Below are 27592 nucleotides of genomic sequence, written 5' to 3' on the forward strand. Positions count from 1 at the left end.
AGGGGAGGAGGGGGTGTTGAGACCTGTTTACTCGACCTTTCTGCAGTCAGAGGTAGAAAGCTGCCCATTCGCAGTTTAGATGCTCTCACCTCCTGGGCCTTATAAGAAGGCTTCTCCCCAGTGGCCCAGGAAATGGTGTGGACTCCGTAAGGGCAGAGCCCAGAGATGAAAGGGTTGGGCTGGCTGCAGAGCGGGTGAGGTGGGCGGAGCCTCAAGGGCACAGATTTAAAATCCACCCCTGGCTGGATCAGCTGGAGACAGACCAGTTAGAAACCACCTAAGGTAGGCCCCAGGGACGGAATCCCGGGTCTGATTACCTGAAGGACTTCACTCAGTTTCCAGTTTCTTTTTCCAATTTCCTAGAAAAGAATTAATCTTTTCTCTACTTGGGTTTTTCCTGTTACCTTCTCTGCCTCACTCTGACGTACACACGTCTCCAGTTATTTCTAACTGCTTCCTCGCACTTGAACCTGAAGGGATCTAAAGAGACACCTTCTCCTTAATCACTGTCCTTTCCTCTGGAGTGCTCTGTTTGTGGCGTTTGCTGCTGCTGCTGTTGTCTGGTTGGTTGATTGGTTTGTTAATTGGGGGGCTTTTGCTTTTTGTTTTTGTTTTGCCTCACACATTGACATTTGTATGTAATACAATGTTTCTTTACATCTTAGACATAAAATTATACTAATCTGCCTGTTTTTAGTGCAAATCTATCCACATATCAGTCTCTTCTCCTTGAAAGGACTATAAAGACCTTTCATTTATATCCTGTTTTAAAAATGTATCTTTGAACCCCATCTTGCTCCTCCCTGTTCAGTGTACAAACTTATGATCATTGTTTTTGTTTTGTTTTGTGTTTTGTTTTGCTACTATTACATCAGATTGGCATCCGGTAGTGTGCGCAATGATTGCAACCTTAGTGTCAAAATAAATGTCTCTCTGTCCAAGAAAACGACTTCAGTTTTTGGTATTGCGTAAGGGGGATGCTATCATTTACTCCTCGCTGAGGTAGGACACCTTTGCAGTTTTTGTACCTAAATTTAGATGCCCTCTGAGATATGGGAGAGTCAGTCTTGCATGAAACAAAAGTTTGGAAGTTACAGGGAGAATGCCCTTCATTCTGTGCATTCATTTGTGAGAAAACATAGACAGCAGCAGATTCCAGAGCCTTAACTCTAGGAGGCGCACGTTGGGGGAGGGGGGAGATCCTTGCTCTCCTTTTGCTTTGTGTGCTAACAATGTGGATAGCATTAGCATTCTGTCACCCCTAATGGTACTGAATTGTTCCATCAATATTCACTGAGCATGGGGGGGGGGGGGCAGGCAAAGGCTCATTGGCGACTGTGAGAAAGGCAGGTTCAGACCCTACGCACAAAGATGAGACTTGATGGATGTGCATGATTCAGACCGCAGCAGCGAATGGCATCGATCGGGGATTAGAGGCAGATTAGAAAAACCCATTTTACTGTGAGGTGGACAGACAGATCCCTAACCCAGACCACAGCTTGCAATTACCCTACAAGAGTGGCTCATCAGGGTTAGGGTTAGGGTAGCTACAGTCGGAAGTTTTGAATGACTACTTTGGGAATTTGGACTATAGGCTATTAAAGAAACAATTAAACTTTTTGAAGGAGAAAAATGCATGTGGAAAATGGTGTTTGGCTTGGGGTGGGGGAATGGATGATCCCTGGAGTTACCTACCATGGAGAGGAGGAGTGTGGGTGGTGGGGGGCAGGAAACCCAGCAAAGCTACTCTAGTATTTCAAACGTGACAGTGAGACCAGGCAGGAACGGGTGATTGGCGGCTGAGAAAAGTTGTTTGTATTCTGCTTTTGTCTTCGCAGGGTTTAGCTTAGAGCAAATCTCACGAGTGAATCCATTTCCCCCACCTCTTACAGGTGCTTTGCTTCGATCATTCAGTCTTTGCACGGAGTACACACTGCTTTCAAACCCCGCAGTTCCTCCCGCAGACTGAGAGGGGAAAGACTCGAAGTTTCCATATTTTATGACATCTCTTGGCTTGGGAGCAGAATGTCCTTTTCATGCCCCCCCCTTTTTTTTTACTTTGTGCATACTTGAAAGGTTTTAAAATCATGTGAGAAGTACCAAAAGCCATTAACATAAAGCATGTGGCTCTGGTCAGGAAAGGCTCCAGTGTCTGGTCTGTGACTGCACCTTGTGTGCACGCACCCGTGAGGTTCCTGCTTCAGTGCTACTGCAGTCGTTCATGTCATAAAGCTCAGGACGGTGGTGCTCTAGATAAGCAGAGCAGACTTTGCCCAATGCTGGGGACACTGAGCCGAGGCTTTGTGGGAGGAAGTTGGACTCACCAGAGAGCAGAGCACAGGCTGGAGGATACTGGGAAAGCAGAGGTAAGGCTTTGGTCAGTGTGCATTTCATGAAGACAGAGAGGAGGTCTTTCCACTAAATGTGTCTCCACGTCACTTCAGTCTGCAGTTACACCTTTTGGGCAGTTTCTTTTCAGAACCCAATTCCTAAGAAATCAAATGTTCGCTTCGGTTGATAATTACGCGTGTTTTCTAAATCTTAAGTTGGAGATTAAATTTTCTGCTGTTGATTGGCTGTTTGGTCTTATACGTTACTCTGAGTGATCTGGTTTGTTTGCCCTTTCCCAGGCATTATGAAAGACTTCTACGCCAGAGTTACTGTCATGGTTACAGGTCTTTGCTTTGTGGGAACAGTGACAAACCCATCAAGAAAAAGCAGTCTTTCCCTCCATCAGCAGGATGGGGATCTTCTGGCAAACTGGTCTTCTACAAGACACACGTCCCAGAAAACAGACACCGTGGACAGGAACTCCTATTTCTTTAGAGTTCTCTTCCAGCCGCACACAAAAGAACGGCACACAAACCATCTGGACCGCACTAATCATCGCTTGTCAAAAGTGACCCTCAGCTGTCTCGCGCATTTGCGTGCTTTGGAGATGTTAAACCTTGGCGACGATGTTATCCACTCCCTCTGCCTGGATCTGTCCCTGCCTTCTTCCTCACGGCAAAAGCGCCACAGAAGTCGCTTCCGTGGCCGACATCCCCGGCTAAAGGTGCTGCTACTTCAAAGGAATCAACTCGGTCCTACTCCTAAAGGTGAGCACTTTGAAAGGCTGGGTGAGGCAGAGAAAGAGTATGTGGGGAACTGACGTGTTAGGTCAACAAGAGTTCTGTGTTATGTTCAGTTTCAAGGGAGCGGCTGAAAAAGCAAAGCGGTGACCCAGCAAATACAATCGAGGCGTTTCCAGGAGGCACTGCCTGCCAGAGGAATTTACAATTAGTGCAGAATAATGTCCCACTTTCTCATTCACATTAATGTTGTAGGAGTTTGTCAAGAAACACCAGGACTATCTGGGTGCTAGATAATAATCTCTGATGTATTTAGTCTGGGTTTTGGTGGTCGGTTGTTTGTTTGTTTGTTTGTTTGTTTGTGAGAGAATCTCACTCTGTAGCCCAGGCTAGCCTGGGACTCCCTATGTAGACCAGAGATCTGCCTGCCTCTGCTTCCCAAGTACTGGGATTAACATGAGAGCCACCAGGCTTGGCAATGCTATCTATTCTGTTTGCTATATATACTTACTAATACATGCCAGCAGTGAGAAATAATGTATAAGGTATTTTTAATATATAATACAATTTAAATTGAACATTAAATATTTAAACTTTTTTTTCTTCTTGAAACACATTTTGTCTTTTTAGTTGTCATCCAAATGTAGACCAGGAATATCTCAATATTATAGAGTTGCATATAAAACTTCCTACTATGAAACCAAAACCAGAATTCCTTGCTGCAGCTTAAGCTGGGCCCTGGAGACAAGGCCTTCAGTTTTCTGGAACAAGGTAATTTCTGATTCAGAGCCCCAGCGAGGGTCTTTTCAGGGGAACAGACTCATCCCAGTCCTCCTCTTCCCATTCCAAGTCCTGTTCCTCAGCTGGGGCTGAATTTCAGAGAACATCCCCCTTTCAGACTTTCAGTTTGGAGAAAAGCCTTCTCTTTGTGCTTCTTCAAAGCCCTTTGAGGAAAACCCTGGAGATTCCCCCCTCTGAGGTTCAGGGCTCCTCTGCCTAAGCTTTCTAAGAGACGCGAAGCCCTGCTTTCTCCTTAGATAGAGAGAAAAAGGAATGGGCAGCTTGGGGGACACACAGGTTCATCGGGTGAAAAAGAAGTGAAGAGATCTGACCCTCCCTCCTGAGGACAGATGTGTTCTTCAGGGGGCTAAGATCAATGTAATTTCACTTCCGGGCCAAAAGTCCAGGGTAGAGATGGGCTTCTTCCTTGTGAGATTAAACTTCTGGCTTCAAGAATAGAAGAGGGGAAATGGTAAAGGAAACCATGGAAAAGCAAACCAAGTCACTCCTGCCTCTGGAATTCTGTTAGAACTCTGGCAAATGATGCCTTCAAGACAGGAAGATTTGGACCCCACAATCTATGTAACGTGTGGATCTAATTGGGCATCACAGTCATTTTATCCAGTCCCTTTGTGATGTGAGTTCACTGCCTGCTGTCAACATACACTTGAAGTTTGCCCCAGGTTGAATGTCCTGCAACACCCATTATTCAACTCTGACTAGGACTGGCCACGCAACCTTGAATGCCACCTCCGAGGGGAGGAGTTAGTGAGACGTGCCACTTGGGACATGTCCCAACTTCTGACCTGCCCTTTTCTCCTTGGCTTTTCTGCTTATATGCCTAATGATAACGTCTAGATAATGCAGATGCTCCCTGGTCTATAATCACAATAAACCCACGATAGGTCACAAACACCGCAAGTCAGGAATGCACGTATTATACATGCCTGTTGGAGTTTCAGGATTAAATGACTCCTGCCAAAGGCTTGTGTGTTTGAACACTTGGGTCCTTAGTTGGTGACACTGATTGGGAAGATCACAGAAATTTTAGAAGGGAACAAAAATCTTGCTAAAGGAAGTACCTCACTGGGGCAGACTTTGGGTCCCTTGCCAGTCGTTCTTCCTGCACCACCTTGCCCGTGGCCACGCCTCCTCGGCCACAGTGGGCTCTGGCCCTCAGGGACTGTGAGCCAAACCCCTTTTATCCATACGTTGGTTTAACTAAAATAGTTTATCACAGCAACAGGAAAGAAACTAACCAGGCACCTAATCCATCAGAAGTTGCTGCTTGACTCACCTTCCCTTAGACATCTCAGGACACCTACGTTAGCAGGCAGCTTGAAGAAAACTGTGGAACACAAAGTCCATTCTCTGATAAAAATCTTGGGTAGATAACTCATGTAACATTGAACGCAATATAGCAGGTGTGAACCAGGGGTTGTGTGACACACTTTCATACATTGTAAACAAACAAACAAAAAAAGTAACATTAACTTGAGTCATCATAAATCAGGCTCTGTAAGCTATATTCAAATTGCTAAGATTCTGTAAAAGATCCCTCACACTGCCGGAATGCAGAAAGTCATGCGTGCTCAGCGCGTGGCAGCCATTAATAGATGGAAAGGTAGTTTGGAAACCTGAAAATGATTTGCAAATATTGGTTTTTATTGCTCTCTTGGTGCAAATTGACAACAACAGTATCCTTAGAAATAAATGATTAATCTGCTTCTCTCTAGATCTCAAACTGTCTTTTAAAATGTTAAATAGTTCTTGCCATGAATGGGGTCCATAACCCACTCTAATTCATGAGCAGAGGGCGACAGCCCAGAAGCAGCTCTCAAGCAACTAGTCATGTAGCATACACAGCTTCCTAATGCATGGCTTGTATCTTTAAATAGTGCCTGTTTATATGACACTCAGAGAAGCCCCGTATTATAAAGTTGAAGCCCCACACTGACTAACATGTTGGCGAGTAATCTTGTGTGTTGAGTCTGCTGTGACGTCACCAATAAGCTTTATGTTGAGGAAGCACCCGGGTCAGGTGCTGGTCAATACAAAAGAGAAGCCAGACGTGGATTTAACCTTAAGGAACCGTCTACCTTCCACCCATAACTTTGGGATAGTTTAACTTAATTAACTTCTAAAAACTTTATTACTAACATTTAATAGCCTAAAATCAGCATACTGGTTTTTGTATAACTAACATATTACCTGAGATGACCAACTCAAAAAGAGGAAAGTTTTACATCATTGTTTTCAGCCCAGGGCAGTTGGTTCTGTTGCTCTAAGGCCTGTTTCGAGCTGTACATCATGACAGAAGCACTTGGTAAAGTGTCTAACCTTGTGGTATCAGGCCGTGAGAGAGCACAATAACTCCATATCTAACAGTCCCCTCCGTGGGCATGTCCTCAGTGGTCTCAACCCTCCTGGTGAGCACCATCTCTTCAAGGTTCCACTTCCTTTCAGTAGCTCTGAATTGGGGACTAAGCCTATAACACATGTCTTGGGGACACATACCTGGGCCACAGCAATCATAGTTTAGAAATTTAAAGCAATGGGGTCAGCCCCTAAGTCCCACACCAAGCAGTGTTTCAGTACTTTATAGAGTAATTATGCTGGGGCAAACACCTTTCTGTGGTTCCAGGGAGGCTGACAGGTCAGGCTGGTATCCTCAGGTTAACCCACCCAAGTTTCAGAAACCAGAGGGCTGTAGTGAGATAAGAACTGACATTCGAAAGGAACAGAATTGAGCAAGAAAGCAAAATGCGGTGTTTTATAAAACAAAAGCTTTCTGTATTCTTTTATCCACCAGATTTGGATTATAGAAATACAAATAACCATTGTTCCCCAAATCAATTCAATTTCTAAAGACGTAAAATGTATGACAACATTAAGCTAAGAGGACCAGACTTTGAGTCACTTTCATACCTTGATCACAGTAAGGGAGGACACTGAATAAAACGTCTCTCCATGGATCATTTTAGACACTACTCCAATTTTTAGTACCTGGAGCATGAAGCCATAATTCCAGAGAGGCAATGTGCTTTGTTACCTTATGAGCACGTAGGAAGGTATGCAGAAGCTCAAAGTTCAAGACAGTGTTCACTGAAGTGGTGGCTAGACTCCGGGCTCCGCCCTTTTACTTACTGACCCTGATATGATTTCCAGGAAATAATAAGACTGTCTCTGGCCACTGAGATACTGAATGATTCAATTCCGTCCCTTCATATCCTAGGTAATCATCGGAATGAAGTTCTGTAGTTAATTCCATTTCCTCAAAGTCACTTCTGAGTTTTCTTCTCAGCATCAGATGTTTCTCTCTGAAAACATGGAATCTAACTGCCACAGGATGTCCCAGTACCGGCCAGCACAGCACAATTTTGTTCTTTTCAACTACCCATCATTAGTAGCTCAAATAAGAAGCATGTTTTCCCCACTTAGAAATGCACCCTGGAAACATGGATGGGTTAACTCCATCTTGGGAGACCTTATGTGGGCAAGGTCATTTATAAAAACCACACCAGTTCCTTAATAAAACAAAAATTTAATCTTCTAAGGCTGGAAGAGGTTCCTGATACTAAATCTCAAATTTACCCTTCCTGGGAAATCTTAGGTTGGCTTTGTGAGAGAAGTTGAATAAAAGCATCTTACCTCATTCTGTTTATTTACTGACCTTAAACAGCTCACTAAACATAAGTCTTACATATATATGAGGTATATGCAGGGTCAGCAAAGGTCACAGATATGGTGTTAAGAGCAGAATACAGAGTGGCATCGTATAAAATAGCTTAACACTGTTTGCTCCCTTTTTTTTAAAAGTATGGAATAGAGTTTATTTAGAGTTTGGGAGACTTGGGTGGGGAGTAGAGACAGAGAAAGAGAGAGAGAGAGAGAGAGAGAGAGAGAGAGAGAGAGAGAGAGGCCAGCCATGAACACATAGAGAGAGAAGGGGGAAGGGAATGAGAAGAGAAGGGACAGAGAGGGAAGAGGGGATCAGAGGAAAAGAGCAAGAGAGAGTTTGCTCCCTTTGGTGTTGATGGATAGCCCTGCAACTCTTACTGTGAGGCCCACCCCAGTCATTTCTGTCCTCATTTCTTCTTTGATTTCGGGTACAGTAGAATATTAAAAGTTATTCAGATGATCTGCAAATGTTCGAGCTCTGTATGCAATTCAGGGTATTTCTCAATTGTGTGGACCTCTGTAGTGTTGGAGGCCCCTACCCTTTCTTGCCTGAAGCATTCTTGGATCTGTGCTCTCATGGTAAGCCATTCTCCCCTCTCCAGAGATGATCGAGCCATCACCACAGACATTTCTCCACACCCTTTGTCTACTCTGTCCTTCCCATTCATCTCCCCATTCAGCTCAAGCAAACACTGGTTTCTCTCCTGCATTGTGAGCTCACATTTATATGAATGGAATCATTCAATACAGACAGAGCTTGGCTTGCGCTGGTTCAAACTGAATATGTCTTTGGTTTTACAGTGATGACAGAACAACACCCAGTCCATAGAAACTGTACTTCTGTTGTAGAAATTTATTTAAATCCCGGATCAGGGTTTCTTCCCTGCCTTTTCTCGGATAAAAATACATATAGCCTTTATATTTTTAACAAGCCTTAAGCAGCACAATAGCTAGGCGACTGTCTACCCTTTATGCTGTTAAGTTCTACGTTCCTCTCCATAACCCCAGAGTTATTTCTTACCAGTTCCTCTGGACTGCCCTCAACTCCAACTGAGCAGCCCTCAGGACCAATGCTTCCCTTCTCCTTCCTTTCCTCACATTCTTCGTTTTTGTGGTCCCAAGCCTGGGAAACCTAACCCCCACCTATGTCTCTTCTACTCAGCTATTGGCTGTTGGCATCTTTATTCACCAATCATAATTAATATGGAGGCACGGTCCCAGCGGCTATGTGCAGACTCCAAGTCTTGGGGGCCCAAACATTCCAATAGACAGTAAAAGTCAAAACCTAAACATACTTTGTATTTTGTTTTTGTTCCCCTGGGGTCTTTGATACATAATATATAGTTCTGCATGACACTGGACATGGCAGAGTCATGGCTCCCAGTCAGCCTCTTGATCATGAGGGTAAATAGCCAATAACCGTGTACTTCATATTAAGCTATGAATGCTTATAATATTAATATGTAATGTTTTATTTGGTAGGTTAGTTATACTAAAGGCATTTTTGACATGATATATTTAGCCTATGATGGGTTTATTGAAATGCAAAGTCATTGTACATCAGGGGGCATCTGTGTGTACTTTCTGGTCCAGTCCAGCATCTTTATTTCAGTGTATTTATTTTGAGGTTTACTCATGTTGTCATAAATATTACATTTTTGTTGTTTTTTATTGATGAATATAAGTTCATCATTGACTGTTGGTAGATAGACTATTATGGGGGAGGGTCTAAATGCTGTAGTGAAGCTGGATGGAGAAAGATAAACTACTAGCCAGACACAGAAAGGAAAAGTGGTGTGTGTGTGTGTGTGTGTGTGTGTGTGTGTGATGCATATGTCGACTCCACATATTTTCCTCTATTTCTGTCTTAATGTGTTATGTGTATATAACATGAGGTATGCATGTGTGTGAGTGTGAATGCATGCCTGCATTCTGTGTGAGCACACCTATGTATGAGCGCGTATGCATGCGTATGTGCGTGCATGTGAAGGCCCAAGTTTGCCACCGAGTGTTCTAGTTCTATTTCATTGCTTTGATAAAACACCCTGACCAAAAGCAGCCTGAGCAAGAGAGGTTATTTGGCTTAAACTTCCGAGTCACACTCCATTACTGAAGGTGTCTGGTAGGAACTCAAGGCAGAAATCTGAATGCGGAAGCCGTGGAAGAATGCTGCCCACTGGTTGGCTTAAAGGCTTGCACTTAGATTCCTTACAGGAGTTAAAATCACCTCACCAGGAAATGGTGCTGCCCAGAATGGGCTGGACGATCATATATCAAGCAAGATAATCCTTCACAGAGCTGTCTGTCCACAAACCAACCTGATTAGACATTTATCAAATTAAAACATTTCTAGGATGTACCAAGTATGACAAGTGGCTTCCTTGGACAATCTCCACCTTCCGTTAAGGCAAGGCCATTCACTGAACCTGGGGTGTTCAGTTTTGGCTAATGCACCTAGCCACCCTGCTCCAGAGATCCTGACTCGAAGCCCTGGTTGCTGAGTCTGCAGGTGGCCTACCACACCACCTGGTTTCTTTTCTATGAGGGCCAAACTCTGAGCTTTATGGTTGTGTAATAAATACTTTACCCACTGAGCCATATCTCCAGCCCTCCACCTTAATTTTTGAGTCTGGGTCTCTCACTTAACCCAGAACTCACCATTTTGGCTAGACCGGATGGCCAGCAAGCTGCCACAAGTCTCTGCCTCTTCACAATGGGGTTTTAGACTCACACTACCATGCTCAGATGTAATGAGAGTGCTGAGCGTCTGAACCCAGGTCCTCACGCTTTCCCAGAGCCACTCTATCACCTGGGCCACTTCCCAGCCCAGAGAAGTTCCAGTAATTCCAGATAAAAGCCTCAAAATGAGAAAAATTACCAGAATAAAGAAGAGTTCTACGTAGTGATAAGGAGGGTAATTCTTTAAAGATAATAATAACCTGAAATATTCCCAGACATAAGTGCACTTAACAATGAAACATATATGGATACTTGGAAAAAGGAAAAAAAAAACCCATAGTTCAACATCCCTCATCAATAAATCAAGGAGACACGCAATCGGTAAGAATCTAGCTGAAGTGATAGTCTAATCAAAATGCTTGATCCAATTGGCATATATAAAATGATCCATCCAGAACTAGAGTAATGGCTCATAGGTTAACAACTCTTGTTGCCGGGACTGGAGAGATGGCTCAGCGTTAAGAGCACTGACTGCTCTTCCAGAGGTCCTGAGTTCAAATCCCAGCAACCACATGGTGGCTCACAACCATCTGTAATGGGATCTGATGCCCTCTCCTGGTGTGTCTGAAGAGCGCAACAGTATACTTATATTAATAAAATAAATAAATTTTTTTAAAAAAATAACAACAACAACAAAAAAGAACCCTTGTTGCTTTCACAGAAGACCTAAGTTTGATTCCTAGCACCTGTATCGCAGCTCATAAGCATCTGTGACTGCAGTCCCAGGAGACCCAACACCTTCTTCTGACTTCCATAGGCATCAGGAATGCACGTGATACACACACACACACACACACACACACACACACACACATACACACACACACACAGGCAGAGAGAGAGAGAGAGAGAGAGAGAGAGAGAGAGAGAGAGAGAGAGAGAAATCATACACATAAAATAATAAAATAAGACAGAAGTTGGTATCAAGGACCCTGAGGTATTGCTATGACAGAACTGACCATACTGTTTGTTGGAGGAATATGGAAGACTTTAGGACTTTGGACTAGAAAAGCAATTGGACACTCTAAATGAGGCTTAATGGACAATCGTAGAGCATAGAAGACAGTGCTCAGGGAAGCTGTGGGGGCCCAGCTCAAGAAGTTTCAGAAGAGAACGTTAGTGAGTGGCTTAGAGACCATTCTTGCCATATTTTGGCAAGCATGTGGCTGCTTTTTGTCCTTGTCCAAAAAAAAAAAAAAATCTGCCTTAGGCTAAACTGCAGCATTTTGGATCAACGGCATTGGTCGAAAAGATTTCAAGACAGCCTCATATTGACTGTATCTCATGGTTATCAGTGGTGACTCTTATGCAGATCTGCAATGAAAAGGAGCATGGGGACAAGGAGAAATGCAAAGTGTATGCTTTGAGAAGAAAGGGAGCATCAGGAAAGGGAAAGCCTCTAAAGCCACACTCAAGGAGGTAAAATGTTTAAAGGACACCCTGATGCTAAGTAGAATAAAGAGCATGGTGACCTCAGGGCAAGGCTCCACCCAGCTCAGCTTCCAAGTTGTGAAAAAGAATTAAAGAAAAGCTTAGGCAGTGAGGGCGGTGACCCCTAACAGGAAGCTGCTGCAGATGTCACTGAACAAGAGGCCAAGTAGAATCCACGTCAAGCATCAAAACTTGTTAGCTTCAGCCACGTGGTTCTGGCTTTAAGAGTGAAGGATACAGGAGTTGTGAGTATCTCCCTCTGCAGCTAAGAAGAGCTGCAAAAGCCAGGCGTGTATCAGGAGTGTCCCTGCATGGAGGCCCAGAGACGACCGTAAGGCCTTGAAGACAAAGCCTCGATTTCACTGGAGACCCCAAGATGCTGGAGACGCCAGCATTGCCGGATGCATGCAGAGGAGAGCTGCTATCAGGGAGCAGAAGAAAGAAATGTGATGCAGTCGATAAAGATGAGAGAAGGTAGAGATCTGAGGAGCCCTTGACATCAGATCGGGACACACAGAATTTGGAGTTTGCCGGGCAGGTTTTACGTCTTGCTTTAGTCTAGTATTTCCTCACAGTGTTCCCTTTCTTCCCTTCTGGAATGGGGATGGATGGCCTGTGCCATTGTATGCTAGAAGTCTGTGATCTGACTTCTGATTTTGATTTTACAGGGAACTAAGTTAAGAGATCGCCTAGAGTCTCAGAAGAGACTTTGAACTTTGGGCTTTTAAACAGTGACAGACTATGACTGACACGGTGACAGACTTGGACTGAATGCAGTTTTGCATTATGATATCACTATAATTCTATAGGAACCAAGGAGTAGAATGTGGTAGGTTGAATAAGAGTGGCCCATAGGCTCATAGATTTGAATGTTAGGTCTCCAGGGAATGGCCCTATTTGAAAGGATTAGAAGGTGCGGCCCTGTTAGAGGAAGTGTATCAGTAGAAGTGGGATTTGAGGTTTGAAGATCCCATGCCAGACCTAGATCCTCTCTGACTGTAGATCTGTTTGTAGAGCTATCAGCTACTTCTCTAACACTATGCTGGCACGCATGCTCCCATGCTCCCTGCCATGATAATGAAAGACTAAGCCTCTGAACTAGAAGCAAGCCTCCAATTAAATGCTTTCTTTTATAAGTTGCCTTGATCATGGTGTCTCTTCACAGCCATAGGAAAGTGACTAATACACCCTGTGAGTTCTTAATCCTGTCTTCTCCCTTTTACATTCAAGTTCTCTTGGTATCTGCCCGTGTCTGTTTTGTCGTGTACAGTTTTGAGGCACAGATACAGGGTCATGAATAGTTAAGACATCTGAGCTTTGACTCAGGTCATTCTACCCTGTCACTGGGAAAGTTTATGCCTTGGTGTTTTATTTGTAAATGGCAAGAAACCCCAGGACTCTGGGAACATTAAAAGTGAAAGATTTTTGAAGTGCTTAGAGTATAAAAATTAGGTGGTAGCCATGCCTTTAATCCTCAGGAAGCAAAGGCAGGTCGACCTCTGAGTTTGAGGCCAGCCTGGTCTACAGAGTGAGGTCCAGGACAGCCAGAGCTACACAGAGAAACCCTGTCTTGAAAAAAGGAAAAGGAAAAAGAGTGCACAGTTAAGCAGGACTTTCAAATAGTTGCTTCCTTGCCCATCAAAGCTAGTATATGCTCTTCCTCCATCAAGCTCCTAGAAACTTAGTTCAGTTAAGCACTGGGATATTTTAGGAAGCATGAATTCACATTTCTAAATAGGCCAGACAAGCACAAGAAATGTCAGAGAGCCTGTGGTGCTTCTCCCAGTGCTGCCTGACATGCCCCTCCCAGGCCCATATGTTTGCACATTTAAATGTGGAGGAATAGCCTCTGCACGAAGAAATGTGTCTTCTTTAGAGGTTGCGTTCAACTCTAGAGGCTGTTGACAACTGGCCTTCCTCCTCAGCCTCCTTTTGAATGCCCTTCGGCACTGTGGTAGAGCAGAGAAGGAGCTGAGTGAAGAACTGGGAAGAGTGGGAAGATGGGGCACTGGTGTTTACAAAGTAATATAGTATTTCTCACACATGAATGCTAACTAGTATCACCTTTGGCTTTCTCTCGTCACTTTCTGATATAGTTTTCCTGACCAATTCTCTCTCTCTCTCTCTCTCTCTCTCTCTCTCTCTCTCTCTCTCTAGTTCAAAGAAATAATAGCTTTCTACAAGCTCATGCCCCATCTAAAGCAGGCTGCCTTCAATCAGTTACACAAGCTGGAGCTTATAATCTTTCCAGAGAAGCCAGAGATAAAGACTTTGTATTGACTCCTTTTAGCTAGATGATTTTGGATCTCTGTGTAGGCCAAACACTACACTCCAAGCATCACAAGGGTTCACATCATGCTGCTCAGGAATGATTTGACCATTTGATAGTCAGGACAGACAAACAGCTAACTGTATAGAGGTGTGGTGTGGACAATGAACCCACTCTGCCTAAAACGTAATATTCCTCATCTACCTGTCTTATTCCACCACACCGAGCTTCAAGGGAAAGTAAGGATTTGTTGTCGGCACCAAGAGCATCATAATCTTTTGATGAATGTTTGAATTTAAAGTTCTCTTGCTTAATCTATGTAACTTAATTGAGTATAAGGCTATCAATATGGTACAGACATTTCTGTAGTGAGAATTTTAGAATTTTGGCTTCTTTAAAAAAGAGAAATATTATAAGAATGTGTTTTTGTTTTGATCCCAGGTGTGGGGATATGGGGCTGCTTCGGACTGTCAGTAGCAGCTGACTATGATTTGCCTCGTGCTCGAACAGAGCACAGAGGTGTGGTTTGCCAGCTGCCGATAATTTCTGCAATTGTGTGATATTTGGAATACTGGGAACTTTTAAGAGGGTGTATAAATGCTAGGACTCAGATTGATGGGGTGTGCGGTTGTTGGTTGTTGAGTGGGTGGTTGGTGGTTATGAAGTGGGCAGTTGTTGGTTGTTGAAGTTGGTGGGGGTTGGTTTCAGTTTGTTAGTGGTTGTGCTCAAAGAAGAAACAAGAAGACAAAAGTTAGATTCACAGCTCTCTCTCTCTCTCTCTCTCTCTCTCTCTCTCTCTCTCTCTCCCCCTCTCTCATCCTGTCCTTCTTTCTCTCCTATCTAATGAATGGGGGTAAATGGGGAGGAGGTAAAGAGTGGAGAAAAGAAGAACCCACAAAGTAGCAAAGCCCTACATATTTCAGTTATGTTACCCTCTCTCCTAATAATCAAAATAAACCCTCTGGAACCAAACCAATTTGGTCTGCTACACAGAAGTTAAAGACTGGTGTTTGAGAACAGCACTGAAGAAAATGTGAAATTGCAAGCACCTCCCTGGGAGACCCATCTGGGAACTGAGTTTGCAAGGCTGCTGTGACTGGCACCTCGTTCTCTGTCTAACCGTCTCAGTGCCAACAGGAACTTCTGCATACTTCCCAGAACAATGTAAAACAGGAAGGCAGAGGCTAGATCTCCATCTCATTCTCTCCCTGAAATGGGAAGGCAGAGGCTAGATCTCCATCTCATTCTCTCTCTCTGTGAAATGGGAAGGCAGAGGCTAGATTTCCATCTCATTCTCACGCTGGAAAGAAAAGCCTACCTGCCATCTCTTTATCTTTAAAAAAATCTAAGAATACTTAAAAATAGTCATAACACCAGTGATTCACAGTTATGAGAATGGATGCGGCTAAAAACAAAGATGTGCACGTGTGGGACCTAGAAGTACAATAAGAACCCGCAGTGAGGACTTCGGCTTGTTTAAAACCCCAGATATCTCCTGTGAACATGTTCTTGCTTTAATCCTAAGAGTGGGGTAAGAGGCTGCTTCACAGCAGGTGCTTATGATTTGTCTCGTGCACTGGCAGGGGCGTGATTTCTGCCAGTTGCCGATAGTTTAATGCTGGGGACTCTGGGGAGGATGTTAACCGGAAGAGCCCCGAGAGAGCCTGTGGAGGCTGCTGCTTCCCCTGCTCTTGGTCCCTGCTGTTGGGGTTTGTCAAGTGGTCATGGGCAAAGAGCTGAGAGGAAGAGGTTGGAGGGTTCCAGTGAAGACTGGAATGGCCCCAAGAAACTCAACACCCCTAATCAGCAGGAAGTAGTCTAAAGAGCCCCGCATGCCCCCTCTCCCCTCTAACCTTCTTTCTCTCCTACCTAGTATCGGAGGGTTGGAACGGAGGTAGAGGTATAAGAACCAATAAAATAGCTTTGAAAAATAGCACCTACCAGAACCCTCCAACAGAACAAATGGGACAAACAGGAAGGGATGGGGGAGGGGTAGATGCTCAACATATAGTATACACCTGCACAAAAATATTCTTATGTATTACAGGACCATGAAGAGTGAATATGCACAAGGAGAACCTTTTATTTTAAAAAAAGCTTTAAAAAATGAATAGGAAAACTTGAAAATTGGAAGAATCCATTTATATAGCTTCTGGGTGACTTTTTCCTGTGCTAACATAGGCATATCATTTGGTTTTACTCATAGTTAATCAAATTAACAAACATCTGTTCATCACCTCACTTAATCATAGTTCGATTTTTTTTTAGAAGTTGATTCTTAGTTAAAAAGAGCACACACTAGACTAGCGAGGCAACTCAGCAGAAAAAAAAAAGTGCCTGCACCCAAGCCTGACAATCTGAGTTCAAATCTTGGGGCCTCCATGGTGAAAGAAAAGAAAAAGACAGTTAATCCTCTGTCCTCTGCACATGCATTGCACCATGAACATAGAAATATAGAACAGACAAATAAGTTAATAAGTGAATGTGTGATTAAAATTAGCACATGATCATTTGAAAGAAAGAACCAGTGTACATAAAGTTGACAGAAAGCTTTTTCAATCTCCTCTTCCCTCCCTCAGCCATCTAACAACACACTGTCATGACTATTAATAATTTGATTCACCTCCTTACTTCTACCTACTCAAAATGCATACCTACATATGCTTGTAATGTGTATCCCCCCAAGAACATTGTGATGAGAGTCTATACACTTCGACTTCATTTTTTTCCCTTCCTGTTCAATAAGTTCACATGCTGATTGGCCCTGCTTTCTCTTAAGACCACTTATTTTTTCACAGCGTGAATACACTCTGACAGCTTCCCACCCGAGAGCCATTAATATCTCCGGTTTTCACCACACTCCGTGCAGCAGCAAATAGCCCCGGTTTAGGTTTTAATCTGCTTCTCCTTTTCACAGGACTGTGGAAGCTGAAGCCACTGTGCAGTCTGGATCTGTCATTCAACAGGAGAGTCGGCATTGGGCTGTCTGGTTTTCATGGCTGCCTGCAGCTGAAGAGCATCTATTTAAAGAACAACAAGATCCTCACGATTCACCCAGAAGCTTTCAAAGGGCTCAAAAAATTACAGGTTCAAAAATCTATCTTACAACCATCCTAAATATCCAGGGTTGTGGTAAACTAGATTAGAGGGCTATTTCCTTTTAAATGCCTCCGTGTGCAGGGGTTGTTAAAGTGTATGTCTATTTAAGACCTCCTGAAACAAATGAAGTCTGTTGCTCAAAAATTAAAGATCACAACCATGGACACGAACTTAATAAGAATTCTCAACAGCAAGAAGTCACATATTAGGTTGAATGTGGCTGTGCTGGGAAGGTGCCTGCCTAGAATGCCATGGGCCCTAGGTTCAATCTCTAGTTGTAATCTGGGGACGGGTAGAAGTAGGAGGATCATTCAATTCAAGATCATTCTCAGCTACATACCAAGTTCAAGGCCAGCAGGCAAGGAAGGAAGAAAGGAAGGAAGGAAGGAAGGAAGGAAGGAAGGAAGGAGGGAGGGAGGGAGGGAAGGAAGGAGGGAGGGAGGGAAGGAGGGAGGGAAGGAGGGAGGGAGGGAAGGAAGGAAAGAGGGAGGGAGGGAGGGAGGACAGGAAGGAGGGAGGGAAGGAGGGAGGGAAGAAGGAAGGAAGGAGGGAGGGAAGGAGGGAAGGAAGAAGGAAGGAAGGAGGGAGGGAGGGAAGGAAGGAAGGAGGGAAGGAAGGAGGGAGGGAAGGAAGGAGGGAAGAAGGGAGGGAAGAAGGAAGGAAGGAGGGAGGGAAGGAAGGAGGGAAGAAGGAAGGAAGGAGGGAGGGAGGGAGGAAGAGAGAGGGAGGCAGGGAGGGAGAGGGAGGGAGGGAGAGAGAGGGAGGGAGGGAGGGAGAGAGAGGGAGGGAGGGAAGGAAGGAAGGAAGGAAGGAAGAAATTGTTATATTACTTACCAAATCAAATTAAATTCAACTCCAATTTTTCATTGACCAATTGGCAAGGAATTAAATGTGTTCTTTGAGAGTTTGAAGGCAACCTGGTCTACATAGGGAGCTCCAGGCCAGCCAGGGTTACAGAATGAGACACTGTCTTAAACAAGCAAACAAAGAAACAATACTACCTGCCCAGGCTCTTGCACAAACTGGACCATTTGGGAGGTCTTTCTGAGCCACAGAGGCCCATGATGAGATATCACCAGCCCAGCCCATGCTGCTGCTGGCCATGACCCACTAGTTTTTATGTCCAAAGCAAACATGGGCAGTAAAATCAATAGTGATCAGTGATATCAGTTCATATGTGTGTGCACCACTCACCACACACCACGTGTCACTCCAAACACCGCTGGTGTCCATAGTAGGGCAACATGAAATTATCTTTTACCTGAATAATTTTTATAAAATTATTGAGGTGATATTTTACATTCCATTTTTCAAACATAGCCCTTGATCTCTACTGCGTGTTTTATATCTCCACATTTTAATTCTCGGGGCCACATGTGGCTAATGGCTGTCCTACTAGGCAGCCTGGACAGAGATCGTAGATTGTTCCTCAGCATTATATAAAGTACTATTAAAGATAAGCTTCCACTGCTCCCTTCTAACCACCATGGCTCCCTGAATACTCCTCACTCCTCATGGAAGCCAGACTGAGGAAGCGGTGATGAAGTGGGGGTTGGGAGTGGGGTGGAGTCCAGTCTAGACCCTCCACCTCGTCACAAGCAAGTTCCAGGGTCTCTGTGCCTCAGTCTCCCATCTGTACAGTGATTCCCTGCAAGAACGAGCTTAAAACATTGCCTGAGGTGATTATAGCTGTTCTGTAATATACAGATCTAACAGTGTGACTCCACTTGCTTAGAACCCTTACAGCCAGGGCCTGACCCCTGCCTACCTCTCCAGCCTCATTTCAAGCTGCTGTCGCCTTGTGCATGAATGCCTTGCCTGAGTACACTTCGGGTCTCTCCTACCCGAGAAGAGCAAGGCCATGAGTTCCCCCAGCTTCGGTTGACTGTCACTTCCTCGAGGAGGTTTTCCTTACTCTCTTTTCAGAAGCCTTCAACATGGCTCCGTGTTGCCTCACTGCACTGGTGCCAGCAGAGTTTGAGCATGGTTACTTGTTCATGTCTACCTGTCCTCACCAACACCGAAGGGTCACCACGTACTTGCAGAGCACACATCATCCCTGATTTTGTTTCCTAGAACTAAGTCGGGTGCCTTTTCAAACACCTGTTGAATAAACAAAGGGATGGCTAATGGGAGAAGCTCTGGCGTAGCTGTGTTCATTGTCTATCAATGCAGCACGATTTACCTAAATTTAACTAAAATTGCACACATAGATCACCTTACAATGTCTGTGGGGCAGGGATTCAGACTTAGCTTAGCTGAGGGGGTGGGGTCCTCCAGCTGATGGTCACTCAAGGGACGTTACTGGTGTCATGGCTGCACTCACACCTGAACAGCCACCTAAGTAAGGGACGCAGGTTCAGTCCTTCTTGGGAGGTTGGACTGAGGGCTCAACTCCTTATCAGCTGTTGGGTTAAGTCTGCTCTCAGGTTATTGCCCTGAGGTGCTCTCTACCAGACTGACCATCTTTCTTTGGAGGTAGTAGTCTCTCTGGTGTTCTCTGCCCTCCTTAAGAAAAGCATCTCTATTTTATGGAGGGTCATCATGAAAGCAGCATCCCCCTGTTGCTGCTGGAGATGATTGGCTAGAAACCGAATCAAACGGTCCACCTACACTGGAGGAAAGAAATTGCTTAAGAGCCTGAGTGCCAGAACGTAGGATTATGGGGAACCACTTTGGCTTCTGTCTGCCCTGGAAGTTATTAGAGCAGAAAAGCCCCACTTCGCTTAGCGGTGCTCCCCACTTCTCTTGGCGGTGCTCCCCACTACACTTGGCTGTGCTCCCCACTACACTTGGCTGTGCTCCCCACTACACTTGGCGGTGCTCCCCACTTCACTTGGCGGTACTCCCCACTTCACTTGGCGGTGCTCCCCACTTCACTTGGCGGTGCTCCCCACTTCACTTGGCTGTGCTCCCCACTTCACTTGGCGATGTCCCCATTTCACTTGGCTGTGCTCCCCATTTCACTTGGCTGTGCTCCCCACTACACTTGGCTATGCTCCCCACTACACTTGGCGGTGCTCCCCACTACACTTGGCGGTACTCCCCACTTCACTTGGCGGTGCTCCCCACTTCACTTGGCGGTGCTCCCCACTTCACTTGGCGGTGCTCCCCACTACACTTGGCGGTGCTCCCCATTTCACTTGGCAGTGCTCCCCACTTCACTTGGCAGTGCTCCCCACTTCACTTGGCGGTGCTCCCTACTTCAATGGCAAGAGACTGGCAGGTTGTGAAGGAGCCATACCTGGTTATGGGCACATGTATATGTGGAATTTGTCCTGTGTGTTCCCTCCTGTGCATTTTATTCTACTTTATAAGTCTTCAAAGCTCAAGGTTAAAAATAGCTATAAATCAACTCTGAGCATATTGGGAAGAAAGCCATAATCCGCAGCTCACCAGAACTGGGAACCCTCTCCCAATCCTGTGCTTGGCACTCCCTTCTGTGCTGTTGGCAGTAGCTCTAAATACTGGCGGTGGACCGTGAGGAAGACGTTTGGTACCAGGGAGCTGCATATCACAGCGGTTGGCTTCTCCCCTCTGGAAGATGAATTTCACATTTGCCCTGTTATGTTCATCTTCCCATAGGGGTACCTTCCCGGAAGCCAAATAGATTTTCAAAACATAAATCCATCAGCATACTTCAATGGGACGAAATAAGTTTCACTGACGTTTCAAATTAGCTTTTCTTTTCTTAATCTTATCTCGGTCTCCTTCGACACGGTGATTTGTGCTTTAATACACTACCGGTCTCCCGGCCTTCCCGGAGTATATGTACCTTTCAAAGTCTGCAGGATGGGGATTTCTTTTGCTAAATTGCAATTCCACTCTCATGTTTTCTCCGAAATTATTCTTTCTGAATTATTTCCTCATTTCCTTCCCTCCAGACTGGCTTGCAGTGCCATGATTTGTAATTTTTTTTTAAAGGCTAAGATGCAAAAATAGACGAAAAAAGAAAATGTCTGCCCAGAGAACATGATAACTCACTGTGAGGCCGAGGCACACAGGGCAGAAGCTTTTGACCCAGGGCAACGCCAGGCCAAAGCAAACTGCTTTCCCTCCCAGTCCTGACCCTCTGCCTCCCATTTTCAGCAGCCTTCCCTGCACATCAAAACCACATAGCTAGCCGCTCAGGACAGGGAGTCACCCTCATTAAGTTCATGAAAAGCTCAACCCTATTTCTAGTGATTTTTGTTCATGATGAAGTTTGGTTGTTTCTCTTCCCTCATCTCAAGAATTTGTATAATCTAAGACACGTATTTAAAATTTGGCCGTGGTCAAGGTGCTGAGGGAAGGGGATTGGCATGAACTTGAAGCCAGCCTGGATCATACAGAGAATTTCTGGCCATTCTTGGTGGACAGGTGAAAAATTGTTGACCTTGGCAATACGTGACCTTTCTAGTTGTCAAACGTGTCCTCTTTTGTTAAAGCAAGGTTGGCATTTTCTGTTTTCTGATCTTCTGTTCTGTTGTCACCACCTGTCCAAATGTCTCCTTCAAACTAAACGGTAGCTCAGAGAGGGTTGTTTTGGCACGAAGACACACAGCTATGAGGCCAGAAAATATTGAAACTCTGTCCTCTAAACCTGTGGAACCCCCACTCCCATTCTTTGAGACAGTCTTAACATAGCTCAGGAGGATGGTCTCAAACTATCCAACCTCTGTCTTCTGACCCTTCTGTTTGTATCTACTAGGATTGCAAGTGTGTTCTACCACACCAGATTTACAATGAGTACATGTGCTAACCCAGACCCCTAAACCAACTACGTTCTGTGTGGAATACACTGTGTGGCTTAGCTGACTTCTTCTCTGTGGAAAAGGGGAACTGTGGCAGTTGTTGGGAGACTCTGAGATGATATATAGAAAGAAAGCACTCAGCAGAATGCCTGGCATACAGTACACCAGTATAGCACTAGTCACAGTCAGACATAACGTAACTTACCCTGCCGTGTCATGTACTGTGGTGTCCAGCTTCAGCACAGCCTGCCCTGACACTGAGCCACTGAATCATTTCTGTCCCCTGGTTCCACACACGTTTCTAACTCTGCGGGAGACCTGCGTCATCTCGTAGATACTGAATAGCCAGACACCAATGCACAGAGAACCATGTGCTCCTACCTGAGATAGTAAACGCAACCACAGTTCTCCTGGGTTCCACGGCCTACTCAGTAACCATCCTCTGCTGTTTCCAAGAAATTTTCTGCTATTTTGAGAAATTCTTGGCCTGGATGCTATTTCGAACAGTAATAGCGTGTGCCCAGACTGACCTACATTTGTTTTTTCTTTCAAGCAGGTGGTAGACCTCAGAAGCAGTGCACTGACCATGCTTGTACCAATTGTGACCATTGCTCTAGAATGGCCCAACCTGGAACTTGGCTTGGCTGATAACCAGTGGCAGTGTAATGAGAGTGACGCCAACTTCCAAAACATCGCCTCTGTATCCTGGGGGGAAATATGGAAAGCCGTCTGCAACACGCCTGTGGGTAAGTGAGGGGCATCTCTGTTTTCTTTTTTCTTTTTTCTGAAATGGTTCCATTTCTACCTGCGAAGTGAATATAAGAAGGCAGTCTCCTTAAAAGTAGTGACAGGCTTTTGAAAAGGCAAGGATGCTAGTACCTACCTGTCTTAGGTACCTCATCGTTCTATTGCTCTGAAGATATACCGTGACCACAGCAACTCTTATGATGGAAAACATTTCACTGGGGTTGGTTCACCGTTCAGAGGTTTAGTCCATTATCATAAGGTAGGAACCATATTGGTGTGCAGACAGACAAGTTGCTGAGAGTTTTACACCTGAGCAGGCAGGCAGCAGGATGAGAGTGCCACCCTGGGCCTAGCTTGAGCATGTGAGACCTCAAGTCTTTCCCCTAGTGACCTACTTCCTTCAACAAGGACACACCTCCTAATAGTGCCACTCCCCATGAGCATATGGGAGCCATTTCTTTTAAACCACCACGTGGCTACAGTCAGCACAGGGCTGGGTCACAGGACAATCCCTGCCATGTCAGCATTTCCCTTGGCTTCTTGTGGTTTTTTTCACGTGGTCAAAGAAGCAGACAAACGAATCAGGTCTTTAGCTAGAAAAGAAATCTTGCCTAGAAGCTTCCAAAATATCACAAGGTCATCCCAATTCTTAATAATTGATTAAAGAGATAGCTTTAAAGTCTGAAACTTTAACACTTATTCCAAATGCTTACTATCTTTTACAGTATGACCTCTGTGTAAAGAACACATGCACAGAGATTCAAAAGGAAAATTACATTTGATCTGATCCTCATCCCTTTCCCATGAGCAGATTATACCATGGAGATAGGACAAACTGGGAAGGGTTTATCCCCCTGCTACACTAACTATCCTGAAAACAAGATTTATGAAAAATAAAACACCCTTGACTCTGACCTATTTGGGTCTGCCATTAAAGCAGACGCAAGGCCATAGCTACCAAGTTTAGAAGACATTCTTGAAGAGCAGAGGGGTAGTGATCAGCTAGGACTGGCATTCTGAGCACAGAAGGCACTTTGGATATTTTACTGTTTACCAGAACTGGAGAATAGTTATAATACTAACACTATTACACACATCTAACAAATAAGGCACTAGAATAAGGCAGGTGCAATAGAGGTTCAATAGAATGTTCTAGCAAATGCGAAGTAGTTGAGTGTATGGAGGAAGGAAAAGCCATGTGTTAGCCTTCTCATCCTGCTTCTTCCTCTATGGGTGTCAGGGAAGCAGGAAGCCAGAAACACAACCTCCTGGGCACATGAGAAACAGGCTTATACCTCACAGTCTTACAAAAATGTATGCAGAGCCCTATGCACACTGTGGACATTGAACAAGAATGAATGAATGAATGAATGAATGAATGAATACATGAATACATGAATGAATGAATACATGAATGAATAAAATTACTTCTCATCTTATATATGCTTGAAAATATAGCTAGGTAAAGATTGGGGAGGATTCACAGGAGTTCTGGAAGCCTGAGGTCATTCCAACATCTCATCAGTGTATTTTTCTATCTCCCTCTTGCAGAGAATGAGAAACCATATGTGGAGGCTTCCCAGATCAGAATTTCCAGGGATATACACCTTCCTCGCTCTCCTTCCAGTGACTTGCAGAGCCTCATCCAGAGCAAAGCAGAGAAGCCCCGGGCAGGAATGGACGTGCACCTTTCCGCTCTGGAGAAGAAGGCACAGGTTGGCTATGGTGATCTCAAAGGGATATGGCTGCAGTCCCCGATGGAGCTCAGAGACTCCCAGGGTGGCCCTGTCACTGACAGAAAGGATGACAAACCCCCAGACCTTGCCCTGGCCGTCTGCCTGTCAGTGTTCATCACATTTGTGGTGGCTTTCTGCCTGGGGGCTTTTGCAAGACCCTACATCGACAGACTACGGCAACAAAGATGCTTGAACAAAAGGCCTGGCTCAGAGAATGCCTACTCAAACGAGGGTTTCCATGACGACGTGGAAGCTGCCCAACATGTACAGCACCAAGGGACAGATCTATGCCAAACTACCCACCACCTAAATCTTTTTGAGAACCAGGATCCTTCCTGGGGGACAGAGGCAATCCCACATGGTGCTGTCCTATCAGAACGGATGCTGGGAAGCAACGGGATGGACCCCAGTAGTCAGCAGAGCCCAGGACAATTCGAGGACAGCGGTGAGGCAAGAAGTGGAGATGGCAACATGTTTCCAAATGGCCGTGTAGTCCACCCTGCAGTCCACGGGCTTCCAAGCGCTGACGCTCAGAAGCCGATTTCACCAGGGCAGCATCACTATGACGTTCCTGAAGAATCACTTTATGACACAGTGGCCCAGGAATATTCTCTCCTTGACAATGCAATGGATAGGTCTTCTGTTGCTGGCTGTCTGGGAACTTTCCCCAACTCTATCAATAGTGGTCGGGATGAATTGTGCCCTTCACAGCCAAGGGATGTTGTGGCTTCCTTCTCCAAAACCCTAGCACATATGAGCACTCGAGAGGCTGAGGAGAGTGTGGAAAGGGGCTTCCCTGAACCTTTGGGAGCCATGGGCTCCCAGATAGAATCTTCTGAGGAAAGGCAAGTGAGCAATTCCATTAGAGAGCTGGCCACACAACAGGCAAGCTTCCAAGAAGTTGATGTTGAGGAAAGACTTGCCCATGTCTACAGTGAGGCCCTATACAATGACACACCCTCCCACATGCCAAGACACAGCAGTGGCCATGATGTCGCCTCTGCTACTGAGGAGGCTGTGCAGAGAGATGCTTCCTTTGACCCTCATGATGACTTGGTGACCAACTACGAGTCTGATTCTGACGAGGGCTCTTTGTTTACCCTTAGTTCTGAGGGTTCTCAGGACACAAGGAGCTTGACTGAAGAACAGGCATTTGTGGAGAGTGGTGGGGACAGCCAGCCCCTCCCGAGCAGGAACTTGGGGGAATACAAGGACAGTGTGACATCAGCAGAAAGTGTTGAAGACATCACGTCACAACAGACTCTAGAGAAGCGTGAAGCGCAAGAAGCTCACCTCGGAAACACTCTCATTTCTGGTCCAGACTCTTGTGTGCATGAAACACATCTGGAAAATGACTCTAGCCCCCTTGACCCTGAGAATGTACCAACATGGACCCAACCCCCAGACCATAAGCTAGCACACCATGAGACTCTAGGCACATTTGTGTATGGTGACATAGGGCCCCAGTCTGAGGCAGTAGACTGGCTCTACTCCCTTAGAGACCTGGAATTCCCAAATATAGATAGTTCACCATCACCACCATGTTCTGATCAAGATCCCTCAGATCCTGAGGAGCATGACACCAAATAGAAGTAAACATGGCAGCCTTATAAGCTGGGGGATAGAGCGCCATTGGTAGAGTATGTGCTCACAATGCACAAACCCCTGGGCGCAAACCACAGCACTGGAGACATTGGGCACACTGGCACATACTGTCAGCCCAGCCTTTGGGAGGCAGAGGCAGGAAACAGGCATGAGACTGAAACAGCTCTTGCACAGCAGATGATGGAATGTTCTGGCAAATGTGGGCTCTGTTGCTCCAACAGTCAGCTTGTGAGAGATGTCAGCCCTACCAAGACCCCGTCTCCCACTCAGATTCCAGGACCACATCCTCAACTCCAGTTGCCCAAATCTGCATGGTCATCCTGGAACCTAAAAGCTATATTTTTTCTTCACGAATATGTGCTCCAAAATTCACTATTTTAGTCAACAGTATCACAGTGTCCACCCAGTAAACCCATTTACAGATTTTAGTCTTGACTTCTATTTCCTACATCTACATAGCCTCTAACCCCGTGGTTCTCAACCTTCCTAATGCTGTGACCCTTTAATACAGTTCCTCATGTGGTGGTGAACCCAAACTGTAAGCCTAGATTTTTCAAAACCTACTTTAATTAGGGTTCTTAAACACTTCAACCTCCCTTCTAGCCCACCAACCAGAGGTAGTGGAGAAAGAAGGTTAATAGGAAAAGGGGGTGACCTGTTTAGAAGTAGTTCTTTGGGACAATTCCAATCTTCGTGCTCAGGATATCAGCAACCCAGTCCAATAGCAAGCACAAAACATCAATCAGCAGCAGCAGTTCTATCTGGCAAAAACTGCAGTGCTCTGCAGAATTGGCAGGAGTCAGCAGGAGCAGCGAGAATCAGCGAGAATGCCACGAGAAGTTCTTTGGCACGTAGCAATGCAGGAACATCCCCTCCCTGTCTGTGCAGTTATATTTATATTCTTTCTAAACATCATGTACCTTCTCAAGTGTCTGCTCCAGCAAAGTATCAAATGCCCTCTCAAAAGACAGTTTCCAGAAAAACATCATGTTGCACTCTCACGAGACAGCTTCCAGGAAGACGTAACATGACAAAACTGAGTTTACAAAGAAACCAGAAATTTCCACTTCACCCAACCGTAAAATTAGTTATTACTTCATAACTATAATTTTGCCACCATTATAAATCATAATGTAAATATCAGATATACAGGATATTTGGTATTTGACCCTTGTGAGAGGTCATTTAACACCCCTGAAGGGGTCGTGACCCACAGGTTGAGAACCACTGTTTTGTGTTTGGGAACCACAAGCATAGTGTGAGTTCTCGACTGTCTGTGTGAGGGCACAGTTGGCGTGCAGTCTGGATCTGGGCTAGATGATCTGCACTGAATTAAGGTTTGCACAGAAGAGGAGAAGTAATAGAGTTTGGAGGAAGGGCCCAGAGAGTACCCAGTTCACCTCATGGCATCACTGCTAGTCCTCCAGGATCTCTAGCTCCTCAACAACTCTTTGGAAGGCTCAGGCTTGACCCTCCTGCCTTCTCCTTTGGCTCCCATTCCTTTGTGAGAGTTCTCAGGTCTCTGGGCTTCAGCATACCCTCTCTGCTAGCATTTTCTGTTTCTGTAACTCTAGCTCTGAAATCTCTTCAAGGTTCTATGCTCACATCCAGGTGCCTATTCAATTTCAAGGTGCGTGTATCCACACTGAAGCTTTTTCTCTCCCCCCAATCACTGCAACTCTGGTCCTTCACACCCTCATT

The 27592-nt window shown here is 45.1% G+C and overlaps 1 protein-coding gene across 6 annotated transcripts; it reads left to right on the plus strand.

Moving 5' to 3' along the window:
* Positions 1–86: 86 nt before the first annotated feature.
* Lrrc66 (leucine rich repeat containing 66) lies at positions 87–26319 on the plus strand. 6 transcript variants are annotated; one of them, XM_063272911.1, is made up of 5 exons: positions 87–282; positions 2631–3098; positions 16889–17058; positions 22357–22549; positions 24102–26319. In XM_063272911.1, the coding sequence occupies exons 2-5, from the start codon at positions 2636–2638 to the stop codon at positions 25874–25876; spliced, it is 2601 nt and encodes an 866-aa protein (XP_063128981.1). In that variant the 5' UTR covers positions 87–282; positions 2631–2635; the 3' UTR covers positions 25877–26319. The 6 variants fall into 6 exon arrangements, with proteins under 6 accessions (XP_063128981.1, XP_063128984.1, NP_001008763.1 ...); XM_063272914.1 differs by having other exon boundaries at positions 22360–22549; NM_001008763.2 differs by having other exon boundaries at positions 254–286; positions 22360–22549.
* The last annotated feature ends 1273 nt before the right edge of the window (positions 26320–27592 follow it).

The sequence above is a fragment of the Rattus norvegicus genome, chromosome 14 (assembly GCF_036323735.1).
Source record: "Rattus norvegicus strain BN/NHsdMcwi chromosome 14, GRCr8, whole genome shotgun sequence".
Classification (NCBI taxonomy): Eukaryota; Metazoa; Chordata; class Mammalia; order Rodentia; family Muridae; genus Rattus; species Rattus norvegicus.

Coding starts and splice junctions, on each gene's coding strand:
- Lrrc66 (XM_063272911.1), top strand. CDS start 2,636: ATGAAAGACTTCTACGCCAGAGTTACTGTCATGGTTACAGGTCTTTGC. Junction 3,099..16,888: donor ACTCGGTCCTACTCCTAAAG/GTGAGCACTTTG, acceptor TCCTTTTCACAG/GACTGTGGAAGCTGAAGCCA. Junction 22,550..24,101: donor CGTCTGCAACACGCCTGTGG/GTAAGTGAGGGG, acceptor TCCCTCTTGCAG/AGAATGAGAAACCATATGTG.